We start from the raw sequence: 25,717 nt of genomic DNA on the forward strand, positions 1-25,717 counted from the left end.
TGGTGCCCAGCACAGTACAGAGGTTCAAAATGCTCCCTGGGTCCCACCACCACCTCCTCAGGGCTGGGACTAGCTCCCCCACCAAGCCCCTTCCTCCCAAGTCCTGCCTGCTCCCCCCCCTCCCCTCCCAGAGGTGCCCACCCCAGCCCTCACAGGTCACTCTGGACCTACTTGTGCCTCTTTATTAGGGAGTTTTGTACATTTATAAAACAGTGATGCACATCTCTCACGTTCTCCAGCACGAGGGTGCTTGTGGTGGCCCTCCCACTGTGGTGCCCATGCCCACTCTGCTCAGGGCTCTCTACATCCTGCACCTCCCTGCTTGCTGCAGGAGACCTTGGTGGTAGTGCTGGCTGGCACGGCCACGGCACATCCCTGGGCTAATGCGTGGCACCTTTTGGGGACAACCCTGCTTGCACTTGGGTAGTGGGTGCAGGGAGGCCCTGTGGAGAGCTGGCATGGGGTTCTCTGAAGGGGCTCCCCAGGGAGTACAACTTGTGGAGAGCTGGTATGGGATCCTTTGGAGGGGCTCCCCGGGGAGTAGAACTATGCCTGCCCTGCCAGGATGCTTTCTGTGTCCCCCTCTGCAGGGGTACACCACGCAGCCAGGTTCTTGCACCAATGGGGAACACAGTTCCAGGTGGGTGCTTATTTTGGGGAAATGTTGGGCTGTGGGTACCCAGAGCCAGGGCTGCCAAGTACATCACGAGCCCCCCATGTGTAGGGCCTTGGGAGCTGCAAGAATGATGGCTCCTCCTGCACCTATGGCTTGGACACGGCTAACACAGACGTGTTCTGTCTGTGGGCACCAGAGATGGGAAGAAAACCAGCAGGGCCAGGAGCCACCCGGTCCAACCTCAGCCTTCCCTGGAGGTCCCACAGTCCTGGCTCGATGTCCCCCTCTCTGCTGTGTGTGTGTTGAGGGGGGCTTTGCCAGCCCACGCCCCCTCCTGAGATATTTCGGGCAGTTTGCCCTGCGCTGGTGTCTGCTACAGTGGAGGGGGAGAAGGCAATGTTGGACAGGATGTGAGGAGTGCTGTGGGTCCTGTTGTGGGTCCTGCCATCTTGGGGCAGGCAGGAGGGCTGTGGATGCCGGTCCTGGTCAAGACTCTGAAAAGTGGGTTGGGCCGTGGCTGTCCGTGTGGTGCTGGGCATGGGGCACCCTCCTAACCGTGTACAGTCTGGGGGAGGCACAGTGGGTGCTCAGCACCCCGGGGGTGGGAGCGTGGCAAGGGGTACGTGCACGGTGCAAAAGCACAGCAACAGGCAGGGGAGCGAGGGCAGGGCCCCCCTGCACTGCCTGGGCTGTGCTGGGCGGCACACCAAGGGACGAGCCACTTCAGGCAATACCTGGGCAAGGAGAGGATGGAGAGGGCTGGGGGGTCACGGTGGACTGGGGGCAGGAGAGTGGGGAGGCAGAAGGTTTGCATTGCTGCAATGACTGGGGACTACTGGAGGCCAACAATGGAGAGGGAGGGGATCATCACAGTGCAGGGGTCTGGCTGGGAACAGCGGTGGGGGTGGCTGCAGCCCGGGCAGGCTGCATGAGGCTGGAGAAGGGTGGGCAGATGTTTTGAGGAGGGTATCACAGTGGTGGTTGTGCCAGGGGTCAGGGTGGTGCCATGCAGGTGTGGCTGCAGGTGGGGTGTCCCTGGGCTGGCCAAGGGGCCATGCTGCTCAGAGGGGTGCCCTGCAATGCTGCCCTGCCCTGCAGCAGGAAGGTGGTGGGGGTGGTCCTATGGGCAGGGGGCAGCTATTTCAGGCACGTCTCTCTCCTGAGGGAGGACCATGCAGGGCAGAGATCCTCATGCAGGAGGAGTCAGCAGAGGAAAGCCTGGGGAGGCTCACAGTAACCCCAGCTCACTTCTTGCGATCTCTGCATCACCTGGACCCCTTCACCCTGCACCCACTGCTCCCCCACACTGCCCTAGTGTGCCCATCCCCCTCCATGCTGTGTGCTTGAGACAGGGCTGAGCCCGTGTACTGGGGGCAAGTGGAGGGGACAGGCAAACAGGCTGGGGGGCTGCTCCGGTGTCAGTGCCAAGGCAGGTTCAGCGGCATCACCGGGGGCAAACATCAGACAGTCCCCATGGTTGGGTGGGGGAAGTGGGGGACCTGTGCCCACCACACCCAGTGGTGTGGTCCCTCTGCATGTGGATGGTGGGGAGAGGGGTATCAGGGGGCTTCCTGCTGCCCCCAGTCTTGAGCTGTCCTAGCAGGCGAAGTCCTCGAAGACGCCCTGGTGAGGGTAGTGGTGGCGATGGTTGGGCAGGATGCCTGTGTTGTAGGCACCCTCCACATGCCGGCCCAGTGTCTCGCAGGGGCTCTGTTGGGATGGCAGTCAGTGGGGTGGGTGAAAACCCTATGCACCCTTCTCCCACCCCAGCCTTAGCACAGACTGTCCCCAGCAGCCCCCCCTGGGAATACCCAACTTCCCCGGGGCTGCTCAGCTCTGCAGCCTGAGGTTACCAAACATGGAGTTGTGCTGTCCCTCGCTCTTCAGACAATGCCACTTCCTTTTGGAATGGGGATGGATGCTGCCCCGGCCCTGTCCTCTCAGACCCCTGGGCAGTCCTTCCCTATCAGGAGTACCTGGTCCTTGAGCTCCTCCAGTCCCAGAGTGGCGATGCTGCCTGAGGGCTTCTTCAGGGGTGGTTTAGAGCGACGCAGGACCCGGCTCACTCTATCCCGGATCACCTGGGGGCAGATAGGGGGTGAGCCCTGGATTCACATATAGGTAGCACCCCGTGTGTTGGCCACTCCCCTCTGCACGGATCTGCTTTCCACCCTTGCCTGGGGGACATGGGGATGCCAGTGGGGACAGGACTTCTGTCCACTGCCTGCCCCAGTCCTCAGGCCACCCAGGGATGCTGGGGGACCCTTTCTCTTCCCACAGACCCCTGCTCTGAGTTCCTGGGTTTAGGGGCTGCAGGTATCCCTCTGGAGTGGCCACACATAGCACCCCCTCCCCAGGGAGCCCAGCCCCCACTGTGCTTCTCCACTGATTGCAATGGCCCTGCTTCCACTATAGAGACACAGCCCCAAGGGCTCAGTGCACCTCAAAGACATAGTCCAGGATCTCCAGGATGGTGAGGATACTGGCACCAATGAACAGGCCCATCTGTCCCCCGATGTCCCCTAGGGAGAAGGAAGGGAAGATGGTCACCAGGAGCTACTGTGCAGCTCACTGGGAGCCCAGGGTGGGCCTGCAGAGCTTGCAGGCAGTGCCAGGGCTGCCAGACAGAAGGGGACAGCACAGTTGGAGGGACAGGGACATGGGGAATGGGGGATGGCCAGCAGCATAACACCTTCAGCCAGGCTGTGGTGGTCCCACCCCATGCGGTCCTTCCCCAACCAGCCCTATACCCTCCTGGGCTGGGACCCAGGTCTCCGCGCCTTGGGGTCCCAGGGAGAGGTGGGGAGAGTCACCGAGAAGCCCGGCAAGGTCGTAGGCTTTCTTCTGCTCAATGGCCTCGTAGTTGAGTGCCTCAAAGAAGATGTCCAGCACCAGGAAGTTCTCTCTGTGGGAACACCAGAGTGCTCAGCAAGGAGGGCTGGTCACCAACCCTCCCACCTCCATTGCCCCCCAGACCTTGTGGCCATGTGCTCCCAGGGCCATGGTGACTTATGCAGACTGGTACACTGGGGACAGGGAAGGGGCATTTTCCAGGTCAGGAGGGACTATGAAGTGGGGAGATGTCAGCAAGAGGGCTTGGAGGACAGAAGTGGGTCAAGGAGAAATGCTCTAGCCTGGGAAGATGCTGCAGGGACTGCACATGCCAAGACCTAGTCCTAGCACACTGCCAGGAGTGGAGTGGGTCCCCGAGTCTCCAGTGTCCCCAGCCCCTTACCCCCTCCCCTGGTACACCCCAGTGCCAATGACTCACCGGATGTAGGTCTCGTTCTTGTTGTATTTGCGGGCAAGATAGCGCGCCGAGCCCTTGTTGGGGATGCGCACCATGGAGATCTCCTTGCCGTAGCGTGTCAAGTTGCATGGTGTGGGGCAGCTGCAGCGCTCCTGGCTGTCCTCCACCACTGCATCTAGGGGGTCATAGGCCTGTCAGTATGGATGCGCTCCCCATCCCCATTCCCAAGGGCACCCAGCTGGCTCCCAGCCACCCACCCGTTGCCACACCTACCCAGCGTGTGGTCAGCACACTCGATGTACACGTTGGGCGAGCAGATGGACTCATTGCCTGTGGAAAAGCAGCTGGTTGAGGAGGTGGGAGTGTAGTCTGTTTCTGTCACCTGCCCTCAACTTGCTCCCCTAAAGGCAGTGGTCTGGGGGTGGCCCCTGGGTGTGGAGGGGATGGGTTTGGGTGACCCTTAGGTATAGGTTGTCTGGGGCAGGGTAGCCTGGGTACAAGGTAGATGGGGCAGGGGCTGACCTAGGGTGTAAGGGGAGCATAGGACAGGAGCTTACCCAGCATGCAGACAGGATGGGGTTCAGAGGGGCAGTTCAAGGGGGACTCCTGAGTGCAGAAAAATGGGATGGGTAGGGACACCTAGGTGCAGAGCGATGGGGAAAGAGCGGTCCTCACCTGGCATGTGGACCATGCGGCAGTGGCAGCTCCTCACCACAGCCTCCTTCTCACACTGCAGGCGACAGGCAGCGATGCTGTAAGTGTCGTAGCCAGGCAGCATCTGCTCCCCCTCCACGCTGGCCCGGCAGTTCCCCCATGGCTGTGGCAGGTAGGTGAGCTGCCGGAGCAAGAGGGGCATGCTGCAGGGCTGCTTTGGACTGGGTGCCTGGGTATACCTCCCCAGGAGCATAGTGCCTTACCCGCTGCTCCTGGCAGGACACAAAGGTCTGGAAGCCAGGTGAGACACCAAAGCCCAGTTGATGGATGTAGGGCGGCTCATCTTGGCTGTGGATCTGGACTCGGATGCCAGCTTCAAATGATGTCTCATCTGCAGAAGGACAGAGAGGCTGCACCCTGGAGCCCAGCATCCCCCCAGTGCCCTGCTTGCGCCATAGCCCCTCTGGGGTGCCCTGCTTGCCCAGCAGCCCTCCCTCCAAGAACCACTCACGCTTGCCCAGCCCACACCCTGGCCCCACTCACTGGTCTCTCTCCAGATGGGCAGGTACTCTTCCTGCTGGATGTCCAGCATGATCTCCAGCCCATTGCCCATGCCACCCTGGCGAGTTACTCGTGGGTTCCTCCGGTCCCCGTTGAAGGTGTAGCACTTACCATAACGTGTGTAGACCTGGGAATGGTGAAAGGCAGGTGGTGAGGGAGTAAGCAGGGATCTGTCAGGGCATTTTGAAAGCACGATGAAGATGGGGGAACCCCTTTCCAGTACCGTGGAGGTGCTGGAAGGGGGGGGCCACAGTCTTACATGGCCATTGGAAGGGCTCATCAAGCCCTTCCCCCATGCTGCCACCCCTCCACCCTTGCTTGGGTGAGGGAGTGAAGCATCTCCCCCAGCATCCATGGGGCTCTCCGGCCCCTGCCAGGAGAGGACTCACAGGGGAGAAGTGCTGGGGGCCACAGCGCTCTCCCTGAAAGCGGCACTCCACCAGCATGTCCTCAATCTGGTGGCCCAGGCGGTGGAAGAAGCTCTGCATGGTGCGCTCGGAGCGGCGGGGAGGCAAGAAGCGCGAGTAGTTGGCGAGACGCATCAGCCAGGCACGCCGATCCTCCCCCAGCACAGCCAGCATCTCGGGCACCAGCGAGTGGTTCTCCTGGGCCAACCCCAGCCACTGCCCCACCGAGTAGAGGTCAGGCCTGGTGAGGTGCAGGAAGCGTGCCCGGTTGGGGTTGCAGAGGGTGACGGCTGGGAAGCGGATCTGGGGGGCCCAGGCGAGGCGCGCCCGGCTGTGGACGGGGCAGGAGAGCAGGTGGTGCAGACGGTCAGAGGCACCGGTGGCCAGCAGCCCGGCGGAGGCAAGGAAGGCCAGGATCCAGAGCAGGCGACGCAGGCGGGATTGTGGCCGGGTGCACATGTAGTGCAGCCCGGGAATCCTGGTGGCTCGCAGGATGCCGATAGCAAGCTGGGCAGCGTCGCCACCCCGAGCCTCTGCCAGGGCTTCCCTGTCTGGGCAGCAGGCAAGGGGCAGCGGCATGGCTGCAGGCAAGATTGCTCCTCAGGAAAGTGGGGTGCAGACTGCCTTGCTGAGGCTGCCCGGGGTCCCTGCTTCCCTCCAGGGAGCTCTCCTTCCTGGGAGCCTTTTGCACTGCACCTTCTTGGAGCTGAACGTGGCAGGCGCCTTTCTGAGATGATCTGGTGACGGGCGAGGGGAGGGAGAGGAGGGGGCTGCTGCAAACACACGCCTTCCCCCAACCTCCATTCGGGAGTGGAAAATTCCTTCCCGAGCCAAGCTGGGATGGGTGGGAGGTGTTGCATTACCCCAGGCAGGGTGACCTGGCATCACCAGTGCCCATCATGGGGGACACTCGTGTATGCATGGTGATGCCCTGTCCCAGCCACACCGTGAAAGCCCTGCCAGGGGATGCTGTGACCTGGCTCATCCTTCTTGTCCTTTGCCCGGGCACTGTAGCCTTCTCTGGGTGCCTGATTGGATCCCCAGGTTCCCCAACCACTGCTTCTCTGGGGTTGGGGGCCCTACCCCACATGGGCAGGACAGTGCCAGGCTGGTGGGGGAAGGGGGGAAGTGGGGAGCATTGCCTCATGCCAGCACTGCTTGGTACATGAGTGCCTTGGTTCCTAATGCTGTAGCCTGCTATCCCCCACCGTGGAGCTGGGGTCCCCAGGAGACCTGGGCTCTCTGGGGCAGGGGAAGTGAAGCTGTGGGGCAGGAGTAGAGCAATGGGGTGGGAGGCTGCGTGGGAGCCCACCTGATCCTGGCGGGTGCTTTGAAGTGACGGCGAGGCTGTGATCAGAGCACAGCGGCAGCGGGGGGGTGTCTCTGCCACCAAGCTGTCAGCACGTCTGGCGGGGCCCCGACAGACTGTCAGGGTGCCTTCAAAGCTCAGCACAGCACTCCCCAGCAGCCTCTCATCTCCCTGCTGCCACCATTCCCAGGCATCTGCCTTCAGCACCATCCCTGCCGAGGAGCAGGTTCGACCCCAGGGGGTATTCCACAGCCTTGGGACAAGTCATGTCCCCCGTGAGGGGCAGCATCCCTACTGCTCCATGGGAGGAAGGCAGCAGTGACTCCCAGCACCATCCGTACTGCCGGCCTGGCTTTCTGAGCAAGGTGCGAGTCTGTAGCCATCCCGAGGACCCGGCCAGGATCCTCGCAGATCCTTGGTGACAGACGCAGGAGGATGCCAAGCAGGTCACGAAGGGGGTTCGTAATCAGGGAATGGGACATGCATCGAGAGAGGCGAGCGGAGGCAGCAGGCAGCATCTCCAGTGCCCAAAGGTACCAGAGCACTTCCCTTCCATCCTGCCAGACTCCGGCACCCCTCGACCGTGGCACCCCATATCCCGGCGACCGCTGGGATCCGGAGTGCCAGGGTAGCGGGTGTCGGGGTCCAGCAGAGGGCAGCAGGGTCCGACTTTTGGGCTACCTAGAGTGCACCTTCTGTCCCCGGAATCTGTTCACCCAGGGGAAGAACGGACCCCATGGGGAGGGGATCTCTGAGACCTTGCCGTCCACATGGCCCCACATCCCAGAGGAGTCATCAGTCCTGGCACCATCCCTGCCACGGCACGAAGACGGTGTGAGCAGGAGCACTGCTGTGGGCTGCTTGATTTTCTGTACCTTTAGGACCAGGCCATTGGGTCACCCACACCATGCTGAGCTGTCCACTCCTGTCTGTGTGTCCCTGCACCATCCCCGGGATTATGGCTCAGCCTTCCCCTCGCTTCCCCCCTCGCCCTTCCCATGCCAATGCATCTGTATGGGGCTGCTTGAGTTGGCTCTGTTCCTTGCTGAGATTTATTGTGCCTCCGAGAGGCAGAGGCTGCCAGACTGATACCATCAGCCCCTTGCACACATCAGGGCAGCTTTTATATTAGTTTTCTTTAAACGGACGATGAGCTTCCCAAGCCAGAGGAAATGTCATTTCTCTGAACACTTCCATCTTGTGTCAGTTCAGACATCTTCAGGCAGCATCACAATCACCCTGGAGTGGGTTGAGGGATGGGGACAGGATGCAGAAGCCAGGGCACATGAGGACAGATAGCTTGGGGACAGGGAGCACCATTGGTCAGAGATGAAAGAAAAGGTTCAGTGGTGGCAGTGGCCTTGTCCCCTGTCCCCTGCAACCCTGGGGAGGCAGGCATAGCTGCAGGGGTATGTAGGAAGGGCAGGTATGCCTGTGGTGCCCAGCTGAGTTACTCACTTGTTGGTTGACAGGGTGCAGAGGCCAGCTGTGAAATCGCACTGAGCGAGAGCACAGCACAGTCCTGGAGGGCTTTGCCTTTCCAGCATGACAAACCTAATTAGATGCCAGGGAGTCCATGAGGAAGAGGAGGAAGAGGAAGGGCAGAGGAGAGCCTGCCTGCACTGGAAACATGATTTCCTCCCCACAGCTGACCCAGAAAAGTACCTTGCAGGGCTGGAGCACACATGTCCAGCTGGGGATGGCACCTGGGGCACTGGCCCCTGGGGATCCTGCCCCACTCAGTGGACACCCATAGGTGCTACAGCTTCAGGGATAGGGTGGAAGGTTTCCCACACTGTGTGCCAAACTCCCCACTCAGCCGCCTCACACTGGCATTCCCATGCTGTGCTCACATGCAGGGGAGACCCCATTAGGGAGGTAATTTTTCAACATGATTCCTCATTTCCCTGTTCTCTGCCGTGGAGACACGCTGACCTTGACAGAAATAGCTGCTTGTGCCTTGGCAGGAAGATTCCAGCCAGAGATCAGGCAGGCAGATCCCAGCCAGAGATCAGCAGAGGACCTGTCATCCTCCTCCCCACTCCACACAGCTCCAGGACCCACAGGTCCTCTCCGACCCCCTGTGGCTTGCTCTCCTGTCTCCCTGCTGCAGGGAGTTCCATGGGAGCAAGATGCTGGCACCCAGCATCCTCACATTGGCTCACACCAGCAGATCCATGAGTACTGAAGGCATAAGGACCATTCCCATTCACTCCTGGTCCCCATCTTCATTGTTGCCAGCCAGCCCATTGTGCCAGCCTCCCGTTGATCCCAGCTCATGCAGGTATTTCCGCGGCTTACACGGCTCCCCACGGTATTTAGCCTCTGGAAGACGACGTTAAACATTGCAAGCAGTGACAAATCCTGATTGCTCCGAGGAGACAAGAGGCTATGCTAAGCTTTCAGCCAAACATTTTTGTGTTAGGGAAATGAGCTGCAGTATGCCCTGCTCCTGCATGTGCAGGGGACCCTGCTCCCATGTCCGTGCTGGGACTCACAGCCCTGCTTCCACGTGCCCTCTGGGACACGGAGATGGCAGACAGAGGTCTTTTCCAGCCTCAATAATTCTGCGATTCTGTGACAGGCCTTGAGCATGGACGCACCATGCAGGAGCGAGTATAGAGAAAGCCCTGAGAACAGTCACCACTGGAGCATGATGGGGATGGGAACAGGGATGGGAAGACACCAGGGTGCTGTCCACCCTGGGCTTGCAGGGATGCCAGTGCAGGGGTAGCCCTAAGATTGATCTCCATAAATCCCAAGCCCACAGAGTAAATTAGCCTGGGCAGGGCTGTGATATAAAAAGGAAGCAGCATTGCCAATTTTGGAGGCTGCTTCCTTTTTAGTGAGTGCAGACAGATAGAGGGTGGCACAGGTATGCCTCTGGCCAGGATGCACGGCACAGGAGCCGGGACCAAATTGGGAAGACACTCCCAGAGCTGGGGCAATGGCCGACCCCTGCACATTTCCCCCTTCCTCCGCTGCCATCCCGACTGGTGAGCCCAGCTCTGCCGTAGCCCCTCCCCGTGCCCCTACCTCTCCGTGGTGCCCCCCTAGCCCCCGCTCTCCCCGCGCTGGCCCCGCCTGGGTGCCCTGGGAGGGACGCTGCAGCGCTGACGCCAGCATTGCAACTGCCCGGGATATGAGATCCGCTTGGATTCAGCAATTTCAACTCATTTCAAGCCCGATTCTGCAGCAATTTTCTGAGCCAGTGGGATGTTTTCGCCTCTGCAAACGTCCCCTCTCATGCACGGTTGCACCATTTCCCTTTCTCTCTCCCAGGAGGGGTTGCAGAATGGTGCCAGTTTGGCTCAACCCCAGCTCCGACAGCAGCACAGCCATTCCCCACATAGGCAGCCCCTCGGCACAGCCCCCTGCCCCATGCAGAGCTGCTGGGTCGGCTCCTGCAGGATGCAGCCCTGCCTGTGGGGCCCAGAGTTCCCCTCCCCATAGGGCACCAGACTCTACATCCATTCCACCACAGCAGTACACCTTCAGCCCTAAGCAGGACACACCAGTGTTGGGCTGGGATCCTTTTTTGCCCTGTGGTGCAAAGTGCCAAGCTCTGGGACATCCTTTGGGGCACCCCAACCCACTTCACCAGGAGGAGGGAACAGCAGAGTGGCAGAAGGGCCAGGGGATGCTGTGAGGACATTCTGGAGGTTCTGTGACTCTTCCTTGCACCACAGATGTGCCTCACTCTGTGCTACAGGTGAGCCCATATCAACTGACCCCTTTGGCCAGGCCAGAGCCAGCAGCAGAGACGTAGGCACATGGGGCTGGCAGAGCCCCTCTAGTGACAAATGGGCTCACTGCTGGAATGCTAAGTGCTCAGCTGTGCCACACGGCTCTGTTACCAGCTGGGCATAGTGGCAGGAAGCACCCAAGCCCCAGCACCAGTCACTGCTGGGCTTGTTTATTGGGGCCAGTAAGCAGCCCAGTGTCCCAGAGGAGCTGGCAGGTACATGGCAGGGTGCATACCAGGGCTCCTTGCTCCTGGGATCCTAGTGGACCAGGAGCATGGGAATGCGATGCATGTCAGAGGGATGCACAGACACGAGTAGTGACACCTTCCCAGCACATTTTCCCCAGCACTGCCAGTGGCACCAGTAAAGCAGGGAGACTGCGCTTTCAGGAGCAGTACACCCAAACTCATGTGGCCAGAGAAGGACATCTGCAATCCATTGCCCCAGGAGTCCTGCACTGGCTGTTCCAGGAGATGAAGAGGCCCATCCATCCCACCAATGCTACATGGAGTCAGGGTGGCTGTGACATGGAGATGAGGGGCTGGGAACCCCATGTCCTCAACTCTCAGCTCTGCTGTGCAGGCATGGTAGCACATAGCTGCCTCCAGTAGCAAAGTAAGTGTGAGCTTTCCCCTCCTTTTGCTCCTGGGGAGAATTTGCCCCAGAATCCCACTCAGTACCTCGTTTCCAACCTAAATTTATTCATGGTCAGTTTGTACCATTTGTTCTCATGCCAGCGTTGTCCCTTAGCTGAAATAGCTCTCTTCCCTCCCTTGTGTATACTCCCTTGATGTATTTATAAACAGCAATCCCATCCCCTTGCAGCCTCCAGCCTGCCAGCCTGCACGTGCCAATCCCTCCTGGAATCCTCTCCCGATTCAGGCTCTGCTCACCAGCACAGCCTGGCTGCCTGGCATGACATCTGCTCCAGTTCCCTGGCAGCTTCCTTAGACAGTGCTCTAGCAAGGTCTCCAGACCACACAGATGTCCAACTCTGCCCTCTCCATCTCACAGCTTCCATGGGGCAACATCCCTCCCAGGTCAGGACCACTGCCCTGGCCCATGCTAACCCATTCCCTGCAGATCTCCCAGTGGGCTGTGCTTTCATATGATTGCTTGCGTGAAGCACTTCAAAGCATTCACCAAAAGGGCAGGTGAAGGAGCCAACACCAAAGGAACTGCAGAAGATGAAATGCTGGAACTGCTGAAAGAGGGAGAGGTATACTGCAGCCCAGGGCAAAGGTGCAGAGAGGCAGGGGAGCAGGAGCTGGGGAAGGTCACTTCATCCTGTCAGCAGCCAGCAAACCTCTCTGAGATGTTGAGTTTACTGCCTGCTTACCCTGGTCTTTCCCTAAACACTTGGGTTGGGTGCTGGGGTAAGTCTGGTGCTTCCCCAGGAAGATGGGGAAAAGCTGTGGGGCAGAGCCAAGAGGTTCTCCAGGTTCCCATGGGAGAGGTACAACAAGGTGGCACCCCAGAAGTGCAAGAATGAGCTTGCTGAGCTGCTAAAATGCTCCCTGGCCTGGGTTTGGGCTATGCTGAGCAGCAATCCTGCTGCCATCACCCTGTGCACCCTCTAGCACTCTCCAGCTGGCTTCCCATCCTCAGACCCAGCCCCCCCCCGCGCCAGGCACACTGCCGCTGGGCACACAGAACAGCACACTACGGATAAGTGTTGGGATGAGCTGCAGTTCAGCCTCCCTGCTGCAAACCCAGCAAAGCATACACATACACAGAGCCCAATAGTTACGGTTTTGGACAGCAGGCTCCTCTTGATAGCAGGAAGAGACCCAGTACCACACACGGTGCTGTGCAGACACAAACGGCCTGTGCCACTTGCCCCCAGGGACCAGGGAAGGGTCCCCAGCCCTGTGGTTTCACACAGGGATGTAGCACTGAGCCCATCCATCCTGCAAGCAGGGAACATCAAGGCTGAAAGTGGTGTACACGAGGTACCCGGACATCCTTTGATGGAGCTTGGGCAGCCTCTGCTGTGACCCCGCAGGGTGGGCCTGCAGGATGTTTCCCGCCCTGCAGGTACAGCAGTGGAGAGGCACCTCTGCTGGTGGGATACTGGCGGCACTTGGCCAAGAGACGACGGCAGCTCCTGGGTGCCAGTGGCCGTGCCTTGACTGTGCTCTGCGGGCTGTGGGGGAGCAGCCCTCGTCCCCGCAGTCCCTGGTGCTCTCCCCTCCCGGGGTGGAGGCAGAGCTCTACGGGCAGCCCTGTCCCTGAGGACCGCTTCTCTTTGAAAGCATCCGAGCGGGTAGAGCTGCGCTGCCCGTCCCCAAAGGGTTAACAAGCAATTTCCTTTGCTGACAGCTCGGAGACCGTTCACTATCGACTGCGGGAGAATAAGAGGGGAGAAGCAGCGAGATAAAAAGGCAGCAGAGCTGGCACCGCCTGCTTAATCCCAGCGTTTAATCTGCTGGGGCAGCGCAGGCAGCCTTATCTCGCCGTCCTTCTGCTGCTCCATCTCATTACGGCTCCCACGGCTGCGCGGCCGCCTCGCCAGGAGATGCGGGAGCTGAGCCGGGAAGAGCTGGCCTGGGGCTGCTGCCAGCCCGCCTCGCTCGCCAGCCTCCGCCGGGCCCGCCGGGCACACGACACCCTCCCTGCAGCCCACCTTTCTATCTCCCCCCCTTCTACCCAACCCCCCGGCCCCCCCCGCTGCCCAGCCCGACCAGAGAGGCTGCAGGGGGGAGACGACACACACGCACATACACACAGAGATGCAGCCACGGAGCCTCCTGTCGTACACATGGCGCTGCTCACGCCTGGCGCTGTCACACAGCCGGAGGGGCATACTGCCAGTGTCACACATACGCTCATTGCCGGGTCTTTGCCCCAGCACAAGTTCTCCGGTGGTCCAGACTGCACAATGACCATGATCCTCAGGGCTGGATGGAGGATGCAGGGCTCCGTGGGATAGTGTGTGTAGGACACAGGAGGGCCAGGACCAGCAGACCACCTCGTCCTGCATATCCTCCTCCCTACATCCTCGTCTCCAGGTGCTGCCCCACTTGATGCCTGACCAGCTCTGCTCTCAGCTCATCCCACCAGGCACATCATGGCCAATGTCACTGGGTTGCCCCCAGCCTGGCCTTGTCATCTGCTGCAGCTGCAGGGCCAGGGTGAGCAGGAGTGGGAGATACCTCCAGAGTGCTGGCAGGTGTCTGCACAGACACGGTCCCTCCAGCCATGGCATTTATCTGTAAATCCCCAGCATTGACACGGTGCAGATGAAGTCTCCACACTAGCCAGGTTGCCAAGGGGGTTATCCTGCTGCCTACAGATGGATTTATTCTGATAAGATTTATTGTCACCCTGTCTGAGGTGCAGCCAGCACCTCACTGCTTCCTCCTTTGGTAAGGCTGTGCTGACTGCCTACGGGTGCCCTGAGAGCCATGAGCAGCACCTCTCTGACTGGCCACCAGCAGAGGGGGTTGGGGGAGAGCTGGGCATGGCCCTCTGCTCCCTGCTGACAGAGCTGATGGGTCTGTCCATCCCAGGGGACCTCACCCAGCCTCTTCCCATCACAGCAGGACGGGGGTGGATACTGGTCGCTGAGCTGATCAGGCTGAGTGGAGCACACATCTGTGCTGCCAGAGATTTGCTGACGCTGCTGGCAGCACGGCTCCTGTCACACCTCGGTGGCTTTGTGGCTCTCCTGCATGGTGTGGGGCAGCTGGGACTCCTGGGGCTGCCAGGGTGGCCGTGCATGGAGCCACTGCAGGCAGGACATCTTGGGCAGAGAGTGTGGGGGAGCTCCCCCCTCTTTGCAGCTTGACCCCTGCACCACGTTGCAAGCCAGCAAGGTGGCTACGGGAGCTGGGGCCTTGTGCATCCTCTGCCCCAGCGTGACATGGGGTGGGCAGGAATACCCCAAAAAGGGAAATTTGGCTCCAAGGCAGTCTGCTCTGTCTTGGACTCTCACCCACTGCTGCCTGCTCCTCCACACCCCACCCCACCACCTGCTATGCTCCCCAGCACTGATTTCCCTGGGGCCAGCAGGGATTGCCCTAAGCCACCTGGTGCAACAAGGCAGGAGCTGAACCAGGCTAAATCCCTGAGCAGCGGGAGGGGTAGCCACCTGACAGCGTGGCCCCCATCTCCAAAGTCACCACATACACCCTACGCAGCTCCCCTGCTCCATACCAGCTCCCGCCTCTTCCCTTTCTCCTCCCCTCCAGGCACTGACCCCTTGAGTACGCTGTGGGCTCCTTTCTGTCCGCCAACACGAATTGGATCCCAGCATGTCAAAGCTGAAAGAAACAACATGCAAACAAACAGCCCGAGCTCTGGCTGCACCCTCCTCTCCACAGCCAGCTTGGGGGTCTGCGGGTTCTGGGGGCTTGGTGTAACCAGTTGGGGTGATGGTGTAACTCGCCATCACATCAGGAGCCCGAATGAAGTGGGGTGATCACAGCCCAGCGGGAAAGGGCTCGTTAATAGCTGAGTCCTTTTAGTAGAGATTAGGGAGCTGTGCGGCTTTGATCTTTGATTGCCAATTTGCATCTTGAAGGCGCTGGGACCTCATCCAGCCTCAGCGCAACCCTTTGTGGTTATCTCGTGGCTAATGGATTTGTTCTTAATGCTGGAGCGTGCAGGCTAAAGGCTGATTAAACCCTCTCCGCGGCGCTAAATCAATGGAACAAACATGATAGTGGTTGGCTTTCCCCAGCCTGCGCACTGCCGGGCGGAGGGGCTGATCGACAGAGCCCCTGCACCCCGGGGCTGGCAAAGGCTCCCTTCTTGGTGCTGATGGGCAGGGGAAGTGGTGTGGGCACAGATGGGCAGGGACAACCTCGTGGCCTCTATCTCTGTATCCCCATCCTCTGCTTGTGATACAGGTGACGATGGGCTGGGGGTTCTCAAGACTCATAGTGTATCTGCCCCTGCTGAATTCTTGGGCCATATTCCCTCTGTACTGGTCCTTGGCATCTGCAAGAGCTCCCTAGTCCCCTTCCCAGCTCCTCCCTGGTCCCACACACAGCATGCTATGGGAGCAGAGACATGTCCTGTCAGGAAGGGATGGTACAACCTGCCCCTCCAGCTAGGGGACTCTTTCTGCCTCCTCATACCCTCTTTGTCTCCCACACACAGAGGAACAGCCTGGGAGCTCCCATCTCCTCTGTCCTCCAGACCATCTCCCCTTCTCCCTGCTCGGAGCCAGTGCCCCATTCCCAAGACTGTGTGCTGCCTGCAGCATCCCATACATCACGTGCTATGAGCAGCAGTATATGTGCACCCTTGCCATAAAGTGCATGGTCCTCACTGCATGCACAGCTTCGGGAAAACATAATTCCCACTGTGTCTGCAGGCAGCATTAGCAGATGGGACAAACTGCACCCTGCCCGTGGATGTCCCAGCAATAACTGCTCCCCCACCCCATCCCACTGTGTGCCTGGACTGGGGGTCTGGGGATGGGAAGTGAGCACCAGAGTGGCAGGACTAAGGCTTTAGAGACTAGGACTGTGAGGAGAAGGATTTTGTGACTGAAAGCTGGGAAGAGATGGCCTGTGAGCATTTTGCATCCTTTGCTTTTTGCAAAGCTCATGGCATCACCGCCAGATGCTGCAAGGGTATGGCTGCCTCCAGGTCTGGTGGCATTTGAGTGACAGAACCTGAGCCAGGATCCAGCTCCAGGACCTGAGTTGCCTGTGTTGGTGGATGAGACTATGAGCTGCAGCACAGTGAAGCTCAGACCTTGCTGGGGACCAGTCCATGGGAAGAAGGTGCTGGGAGCAGCATTGCTGGCCCTGGGCTGTACCTGTGCCAGGCTCAGCCCCAGTGAGCACTGACTGGCACACATCATTTAGCCAGTGGGATCACATGCCAAGATTCCCATTTGCAAACCTCTCTATTGAATCTTCTCCCCTCCGACAATATTTGCCAAGTGTGGGAGATAAAGTGGCTACAAAGTCATCAGTGACTGCATTTCAATCTGCACAGGCTGGTGGTAAAGTGGTGACCAGGTAGACTGGCAGCCCTCCAGGGTGGTGGGGTCCCAAGAGCTCAGCTCACTGAACCCCTTGCCCCAGCTCCCAGCCAAGCAGCCCCCATGCCCTGTTTGCAGCAGTGTGAGGAGACCCAGGACACCTCCATGCTGCTGCACTACATCTCTGCCTGCCTGGGATAGATGCTGCTGCCACAGACACTGCTTCCTGTGCAGCCTGTGCCACCCTGCTCTGGGGCACCAGGACAGCCCCTCCCCTGCACTTGCCCCCACCTCGGCACCAGGACAGACATCTGTCCTTTAGCATCTTCCCTGCAACCCTTCATGCAGAACCAACCCACCACCCATAGTACTGCCTCATGCCCTCCATGTCACCCCAGTGCCCCCAGCTACCACCAACTTGTCCTGCCTGCACCACATGGCCCCTTCTCTCCATTGTTCCAGGCTGCCTGTGCAGTCTCTGCAGCCGTACCTGAGCAGATGAGGCAGGACACAATGCCAAGATACAGCTGGAGGAGAAGCCCAGAGCATTATCAGCCCAGGGAGTTAATTAAGGTCATGTCAGGTGATAAGGAAACAGGATGTCAGAGCAGCAGCAGCGCAGGGGGGTCAGAGCCTGAAAAACTCCCTCTGAAAAGCAACTCCACAGAGATATGATCAGCCATGTGCTGCAGGATGGAGCAGATGTCAATAGCCACACACACAGAGGCTCCAAGGGATGGCACCACACATACTGGACCCCCATTCAGTACGGGATGGGATGGGGATGGAATAGGGTGTTGATGGAATGTGGTAGGATGGGGCAGGCAGTGATATGCCATGCCTGTGCAGTGAGAAGTGCCTGAGCAGCCCTGGTTCACCGCTCCTGTCCTTGCACAGGAGTAATGTGCCCCAGTGCGGCCAGCACCATGCCAGCAGGGCAGGAATCACTGTGAACCTCTGTCCATAATTAGCACACGTAATTGCAGACATTCTCTGATTAGTAAGACCTCAGGGCCAGGCACGTCAAGCTGCTTGACAGCACTCGCACTGCTCCTGCCTCAGACCATTGGCTTCCCTGCTCAGTGGTGGCTTTGTCCCCTGGGTCAGGCAGTGCCATGGGGCTGGGAGAGCAGGGCTGGCCTGGCGTGACACAGCATGGTGCACAGCAGGAGACAGGCACAGGGGACATGTTGCCAGTGCAAACCCATCTTTCCTGCATGAGCTGCCATGGCACCCGGTGCCCTGCCTGGCTGGACAGGAGCTGAGCCAGTGGGACATAATTAATACTTTTATCAATCTCATCTAGATTTGCATAGTGACCTCAGTCCTGTACTGCCCAGGAAGGTGGGATGCTCTGTGCCCTTCCCAGGGGCAGCAGCAGCAGATGCTGTGCTAGCCCTGCCTCCTCCATGGGGGTCACACTCCCAACATGGCCCCCAGCTTCCACTCATGTACACCCCATTCCTTCTCTCCCCCAGCAGTAGGGACACCCACAGGCCTCTGCCCTCTTCCAGATGCTGGCGTGATGGAAACAAATGGAGATGCTTCTCTTTGCCATGTGGTCCCTCCCATCCTCCTCAGGCTGCAAATAGATTGCAAGGATGGCAGCTTGGGAGTGAAGGGCACAGTGGGGTTTGGAGGGCAAAGGGGGGCAGCTGAGCTGCAAACACACCGTGGTGCCTACCTCTGCCTGCCCAGGATGGGGTACAAGGTCTGTTGTGAGCATCCACTGCTGGTGCCTGCTCTCCTGGGGCACCCAGCTCATTTTGCTGCCCTGTGGGCGCAGCTGCAGGTGTCAGAGGGATGGGACAGCATGGGGATGTACGGGGTGCCACTGTTCCCAGGAGGTGACAGACTAGCAAGATATCCCTGTGCAGCCAAGCGTGGCACCTCACCACATCCACTGGTGCTGCTGACAGCTGCTCCTGGCCCCGTGACACCATGGGGACCACGACCCTGCAGGTACTGCTGGATACAGGAGACACAGGCACATCTCCTGTCCTAGGGCTGCCCTCTGCAGCTACTGTCACTGGTGTGTCTCACCCATGCCTGACCACAACACACGCAGCTCCTGCAGCACTTGCAGCATTTGAAGCACTTGCAGCACCCCACAGCATCTGTGGCACTTGTACAACTCACAGCACGTGCTGCCCAGTGCACCTCGGGGATATGGTGGACGTGATCACTAATTGTGGCCTGCTCTGACTGGGGCCTGATTGCAGCTGCCCAGATGAGCACGACTGGTTCAATCAGAGCCACTGGCCCCTCCAGCACACTGGGCTGGAGGAATTAAGCCACTAATGAGCTGCTGGCTGGAGGGATGGCAGTTAGTGATTAATCAGGGGCTCAGCTCTAAGGAAGGGTGTGCCTCCTCTCTTCTCCCACCCTGCACATCCCAGGGGCTGGCAGCTGCCTGCAGACCAGCGGGTCCCCAAAACCCTGGCTCCCTGCCTGCCCAGCCACTGTGAGCAGGGGACAGCCTGGCTCTGCAGCCCAACCCAGCCTTCCAAAACAGAGAGGGGTGTCCATTCCTTGTGCCACTGAAACACAGAACCAATAGGTACTCTCGGGTTCTGGCCTTCCAGCTTCCCCCCATCATTCCTTCTGAGCTCACCTTTGTGGCACTGCAATCAGGAGGTAAGCTTTTGTTCTGTTAGAAGAAAACCTGTTGAGTCCAGCCCAGCTTGGCCAGTGCTTTAACAGCCATTCAGGTGCAAAGTGTGCTCTGGCTTGCATCCATGCCCAGAGAGGGCCCAGCAAGCTGGGGGTGCCTCCAACAAGGAGCTACCCTACTTGTGCGAGTGTAGCTGGGGAGCACCAGCCGTGCAGGCAGTGATGTCTCCTAGGGTCAGGGCAGCCACATGCAGGAGCCCCCAGTCCCAGCCCCCAGGTCAGGGGGCAGGTTCAGCCTGTCCTGCAACAAAGTGCCAAGTGCCCTGGGTCTGCCCTCACCTCTGCCTTGGTACAGGCACTGTGATGCAGCTCTGAGAGGACAGGGCTGGCAGCATCTTGCCCATAACCACTGCTGGCACAGCACACCAGGGCACAGCTCAGAGCACAGAGGGAAGGTTTTGCAGTGTAAGCAGGGGACAGAAACCCGCAGAACCACATGGGGAGCTGCAGGGAAGCTGCTCAAGCACAGCCCTGACTCTGCTCCCCTGGTGGGAAGCCCTGGCTGGCTTTCTTCCCTGTCATGGCCCTTGCAGAGTCAGGATGTAGCAGAGGTGTCAGCACCTGGAAAAAGAGGCCAGAGACTGGCAAGGAACAGGGTAAAGAGATGCATGTTCTCCCCTATTGCACAATTAATCATGAGAGGTTTTTCCTCCTTTCGTGCATGAAACAAAATTTGGCAGGGTGCTCTGAGCATGGGGACTTGCTGCTTGCTCTCCAGTAAAAACATCTGGCAAAGAAATAACCCAAGTGCATCCCTGTATGCGCAGGTGGGGAGAGGCAATGCCAGGCCACACAGGAAAACCCATCAGGACTTGGTCTGAAGCCCCCCGTGCTGTGAGTACTATCAGCCATGTGCTCCTGGTGTTTGCCCCTCTCCCTAGCCCCCAGCACACACGTGGCCATGCTGCTCTGATGGCACCACTGTTGTTCCATCCTGCAGGCACTGTTATTCTAGTCCTAGACAAATAAATGCCCAGGCAGGCGCATCCAGCCCCTGCCAGCTGCCTGGGTGCTGGCAGCAGCTTCTGTATCCCCTGCCTGGGCTCTCCTCCCACCCCTGTCTGCCTCTCCCAACCCGCTCCATCCCCCAGCCTGGCTGGAGCCTCAGCCCATCCTTTCCCACATCAAGCCCCAGCCTCCACAGCAGCATTCCAGCTATTTGTTATTGGAAAAAGGGGGAAATACAATTTTTGACAATTATTGTTTTTTCCACCTGACTGGCTGCAAACTTGTTAATTTTTTTCTTTAATGTGTGAACAGTGTCGACGGCAGCTGCATGTGAAATTACTCGACGCCCTATCTGCGGGTCCCTGGCTGGCTTTCAGCACTCACACCGCAAACATTGCCTTCTATAAATAAAGGCCTATATCTCATCAATGGCAGAACAGCAGAGCTTTATATAGTCGTCTTACATAAAACCGTCTCTCTTTATGGGCTTCAAACCATTTGCGTCACTTAGTGCAGCTCCGTAAACCTCCTGCTCCAGCCGCTCCCCCGCGGAGGGAGAACCCCTCATGGCTGCCCTGTGCCCAGCACCGCTGTCATGGAGCCTGGGGTCCCTGCTCCACCCAGGGCTGTCCCCCGCTGCCACAGGGCCAGGTGGCAGCTGTTTCCTCATCCCCCCCACCCCACACCGCCTTGGCATGGGTCTCCCTCCAGCCCGCCTGGCCTTGGCACCGAGCACCAGTGTGGCAGCCAGCACTGCCAGGCACCCTGGCGCCTGGGGACAGTCAGTTGTGGGCCAGCACTGCACACTCTGCCCTTGTCACCCTCCCTGTTCCTGCTGCAGGTCTTGGGGCAGTGCAAGCAAGGATGCTGGGATGTTCTGCTCCATCCTCAGTCACTTGGGAATCAAGGACTTAAAGGGATGAGATCACAGAGGGGGGACATGGTTCCAGGCTGAGGGCACCAGCAAGCTCCCAGCATCTGCTTTGATGCAAGGCAGACATGAGCCCAGCTGGTGGTTTTGCAGCCTGCTACCCAGTGAGTGTGTAGTGTGGGGGATGCCCCCACAGCCACAGGACAGAGGTCCCAGCCCCAGCCTGCATGCAGGCTCCCATAGTCCCTGGGGCCCCTGGTTCCATATGGCAGAGCCTGCCCCTCCGGCTTGCTGCAGGCACCTGCTTGCACACACGGATGGGTCATGGGGTTGGGGGAGGGGGGTGAGCAGGGGGGGCAGGCGAGCAGGGAGGCCATCCTCACCACAGCTGGCAGTGCAGGAGCTGGGGGATCAGAGCTGCAGAGCTGCATAGTTACAAACCTTCATTTACCTCTGTGACACCCCAGCTGGGTACCCCAGGTGGCCAGATCTAGAGGGACACAGGGAGCCAATGGCATCATGGCACTGGGACCCACAGTGCACCTTGTCCTGTAGCTGCCCCCATTGCTGCCTGGCCATGGGACACCTGCCATGGGTGACACTGGCACTAAGGACAGGGTTACAGCAATGACTTGCCAGCCACAGTGACACGTAGCATCCAACCACACCACTGGCAGAGGGTACCAGCACCCTCAGAGCCCCTATGCCCAGCCAGCCACACTGCACCACATCAACCCACTTCATGCCCCAGTCAGCCATGCTGCACCCTACCAGCCCCACAGCCCTGTGGCCCCATGTACACTCTTCTGGGGCCAAGCCCTCATGGGTGCCTCAGACTCATCCCTTTTGCAACAGCCTAAGCTGCCCACCCTGCTCTGCAGCAAGCAGTGCTGCAGGGCTGCTGCCCCACAGAACCCCATGGGTGCCTGGGCCCCAGGGGACAGCAGTGTGCCTGATCCACCCAGCTCGGCACATGGGACTGGTCCTATGGCACGTCCCGTGTCCCTAGGGAGCCACACCAGGCGCAGGCGTCCTGGCTGCTGGCTCCCCCCGTATCAGAGACAGGCTTATTAAGTGTGTGATATTAAATTACCCAGATAAGAGCGTAAGAGCTTTTAAAGTCAATTCATTAAATATAATTATGAAGAGAGCTTTTTTATGCTCACGGTGATCCGATCTCAATCAGGGAGATGGTGGGAAAGCCACCGGCTCCTTCAGCATCTCCGCTCCCCTGCTGTGTTGCCTCCGCACCCCTCTGCTCCCCCACCTCGGCCCTCATCTGCTGGGAGCCAGCACCCACGACCACGACCCTCACTACCCACCCCACTGCTCTGGCACCCCTTCCCCGGTGTTGCATCTGGTGCCACGAAACTGGGGTAGGGTGGCACACGGGTCTGCCCAGCAAAGGGGTGGGAGATGGGAGGTTATGGAGGCAAGTTGCAAAGGCTGGCAGATTTGCGAAGGAGGGCAGCAGGGTATGGAAATGACCAGGGGCAAGAGCCAGCAGTTCTGGTGAGCTGAGCACAGCCTCTCCCCAGCCACAGGTTCTCTTCCACACAGGGTCTAAACCCCTCCCTGTGCCCCACAGGGCAGCCTTTTTAGGGACCTAGTGGTGCATCCCCACTCCCCAGGCAGGCAGGGTTCACACTTCCCTACTGTTCCATATTCATTAATGTATCATTGCAACCAATTAATACCTGACAGCCAGGCAGAGGCTGCCCCAAGCCCTGGCCAGACCTCTCGTGTGCAGGCCAGATGTCTCCATGCCAGCCTTTGCACCAGGACACCCAATTTGCCCTGTACAGCCCCAGCCACTGCCCAGGGTGCAGGCACACATGGGATTTATCCCATCTTTCCTCAGGATAGTGAGCCACAGGATAGTGGAGGTCTCAAAGACACCTCAGGAACCTCACACCCCTCACACCACCCCAAGCCACCTGAAAGCTGGATTGCCAAGTCACCCAGAGATGCACTGTGATGAGCAGCACCTCTAGGTGCAGCTAACCCCTCACTGTCCCATCTTGGTACTCCATATACTCATCAATCCTATATCCACATACAGGCTGCTGAAGCCCAGGCACTACAGGGCAAGGAGTAGCTGCCCAGAAGCAGGGTGGGCTCAGGGCTGGTGGGGGCTGGTGGGAGCAGCTACCCACTGCTGGGAGCTGCTGGACTGACATTTATTTTTAGACGTGAATTGTATAAATTAGCATTTCTCAGTGGATTAAGCAGCAGGAATTGTGTAAAATTAAATGGCAACGAATTGCATTGAAGTCCCCCATTTTCTGGCACAAGCAGCACCTACAGCCATGCCTGGTTGGCTCACGTGTAACAGTACTGGAGAGGCCACCGCTGCTCCGGACAGGAGATCAACCAACTTGCAGCATGTCTGCACCACCTGGGACACAGACCTGGGGATGTACAGGCACTTAGGACAGGGGGCTCCCAAAAGGCTGTGAGCCTCCGGGGAGGTGGCTCAGGTACTGGGCTGGGGCTGATCTGGTGAGCGGAGCATGGTGACCCAGATGGTCATGACCGGGCTCATGTGTGCAGCTCATGTGGGATCATTGAGGTCATCGGTGCCAGATCATCGGTGCTCCAGACTATCCTGGGCACCGACACCACCAGCCCCAGCCCAGCCAGTCCCTGCCATGCATGGCAGGATACCCACCACAGCCACACCACCCTCCAGAGGGGATGACACTGTGCTGGGACCTGTAGGGAACTGCATGTCCTCAGAACCCCTTTGTGCCCCAGCCAGGGCAGGTCCTGCAGTGCCTGTAGCCAGCTGAGCAGTGAGCAGCTGAGGGGCCCCCGTGAGCACCCCATGCCCCGGGGCACACTCAGCCCTGCACAGGGGGAGTGGGGAAATGGGGTGGAGGAATGCTGGGACATGAACAGGCATCTAGCAGGGTAGGGCAGGTGAAGAGAAGCGAGTCCAGCTCTTTTACCCAGTGTAAAAATAGGCTGAAAATGTGACATTTATTAAGTACGGTTCTGGAGGAAAGGTCAGACAGAGTCCCCGCGTCGCGAGAAGTGCAGTTCATGGGGGATATGGCAGCAGAACCTTGCTGGGAGGAAGCAGGGGCAATAGCCTGCTACACCTTGCCCACCGCCCAGCCAGGATCTCTCAGTGTGCACTTCGGGTGCAGCTGAGGATGCTCCCACAGTCTGGGCACAAGGTCTCCCCTTCTAGGGGTCTGCATGGCGTGTCAAGGAGACCCCCTGAACCACCCACATCCTGGGCAGGCGGGAGTCCCTGCCTAGAGACACAGGGCCAGTGCCAGCTCTGAGAGGATCTGCCAGCTCTCAGCAACCTCCCCGCTCTTCCCCAGCCTCCAGTCCTGGCAGGACTGGCTTCAGAAGCCACACAACAGAAACAAAAGGCTTTTGACAGGGGACTCGGTTTTGAGAAAAGCACCGGGCTCTCACCCAGCCTCGAGCGGAGCCTCCTGCAGCAACCGCTGCCAGTGAGAAGGCGGGATGCTGCTGCCGGCCGGGGCGACCATCTCCGCACACCTCCTCCCACAGCCCTCAGACCCCTGCCCATCCTGCCTGTCCCTAAAGCACCGCCGGGAGGGCTCTCCCTTCCCCCGGTGCTCCCAAGTGTGGCCAGCACTGGTCTTCGGCTGCGTGGCTGTACTGGGGGTGCAGGGTGAGGGGGTGGGGGGGGCAGCCCCAGCCACCTGCCGCAGCTGAGCCCCAGCCCCCTGGGGATGCTTCCCAACCTCCCGCTTAATGGCACGTAAAGAGCACTATTGATTTTCCGTGCCGGTGCTGCACGCTTCACACCCTTGGCACCACAGCTGCACTCCCCCATCCAGCAGAGCTCTGCACCCACCACCGTCCCCACAGCACCAGGCAGCATGCCACCGGGCACTGAGCAGGGGAAGCCCAGACCCGTGCCTCCGGGCAGAATGGGGACTGGAGGGGCTGCAGAGAACAGCATGGCTCGAGAGTGTTGGAAGAGGCTTCATGGGGGCCTCCAGCAGCTGACACAGGGGCCACATCTGTCAGCGGGCTGCAGGGGAGCCTTGCTGCAGCTCAGGGCTGTCCCTGCTGTCTGGGGAGATTTACAGCCCAACCAGGCTTTATTACATGGAAGATGCTTACGCTGGGGATTTTTTCCCCCATAGTTTCTTAATTTGCTATCCCATAAAGAATGTGGATTTGTGACGTTAAATAGGAGAAGATCATTTACCACTCACAGCTCTTACTTAAAGGATCCGCATGAGTTATTTATTGTGTGAGCACAGGCTGCAAGTGGCAGTGCAAGGGGACATGCTCCAGCCCCAGTGCTACTGCTGCTCCCGAGCAGGCAGGCAGACACCGGCAGCCCCACTGCCTGGTCATCCTCATGCTGTAAAACTTACAGCCTCTGGATAAAGTGTACCTTGTGCCACTCCATGTGGCACTACAAGCATGGCTACAGGAAAAACTCCTTCCCTTCCTTAGCATTCTTGGGAGCACAACCTCTGCTCCAGGGGATGCTCACCATGGGCCGGGTGCCCTGGGACTGCAACCCATTTGTCCCACTGGGATGTGCTGCAAATTTGAGAGCCCTCCATTACTGCTGGGACATGCTGTGACTCATGTATCCACCCACTACAGCGGGGGCACAAGATCTTCCTGAACATAAAGGCACAGATAGGGACCCACAGTTGGGACCAATGAAGCCTGGAGCTCCCCATCACACGATGGCTGTGTGCAGAGCAGCCCAGGTGCCCCTGCATCAGGGACA

The 25,717-nt window shown here is 59.2% G+C and overlaps 1 protein-coding gene and 1 long non-coding RNA gene across 3 annotated transcripts in view; one reads left to right on the forward strand and one right to left on the reverse strand.

Moving 5' to 3' along the window:
• Positions 1 to 168: 168 nt before the first annotated feature.
• The window catches only part of ASIC4 (acid sensing ion channel subunit family member 4), a 63,422-nt gene continuing 37,873 nt past the window's right edge, over positions 169 to 25,717 (reverse strand). For both annotated transcript variants that reach the window (XM_071747593.1, XM_071747594.1), the window contains exons 2-10: positions 5,064 to 5,208; positions 4,784 to 4,911; positions 4,542 to 4,701; positions 4,140 to 4,196; positions 3,888 to 4,041; positions 3,430 to 3,521; positions 3,059 to 3,138; positions 2,593 to 2,697; positions 169 to 2,326 (exon numbers count right to left, since the gene is read on the reverse strand). In XM_071747593.1, the coding sequence (XP_071603694.1) occupies positions 2,213 to 2,326; positions 2,593 to 2,697; positions 3,059 to 3,138; positions 3,430 to 3,521; positions 3,888 to 4,041; positions 4,140 to 4,196; positions 4,542 to 4,701; positions 4,784 to 4,911; positions 5,064 to 5,208 (1,035 nt within the window). In that variant the 3' untranslated portion in view covers positions 169 to 2,212. The remainder of the gene's footprint in view (positions 2,327 to 2,592; positions 2,698 to 3,058; positions 3,139 to 3,429; positions 3,522 to 3,887; positions 4,042 to 4,139; positions 4,197 to 4,541; positions 4,702 to 4,783; positions 4,912 to 5,063; positions 5,209 to 25,717) is intronic.
• Positions 10,995 to 14,265, forward strand: LOC139797769 (uncharacterized). The gene is made up of 3 exons (XR_011726580.1): positions 10,995 to 11,158; positions 11,369 to 11,583; positions 12,866 to 14,265. It is a non-coding gene; the product is annotated as an uncharacterized lncRNA (long non-coding RNA).

The sequence above is a fragment of the Heliangelus exortis genome, chromosome 6 (assembly GCF_036169615.1).
Source record: "Heliangelus exortis chromosome 6, bHelExo1.hap1, whole genome shotgun sequence".
NCBI classification, from domain to species: Eukaryota; Metazoa; Chordata; class Aves; order Apodiformes; family Trochilidae; genus Heliangelus; species Heliangelus exortis.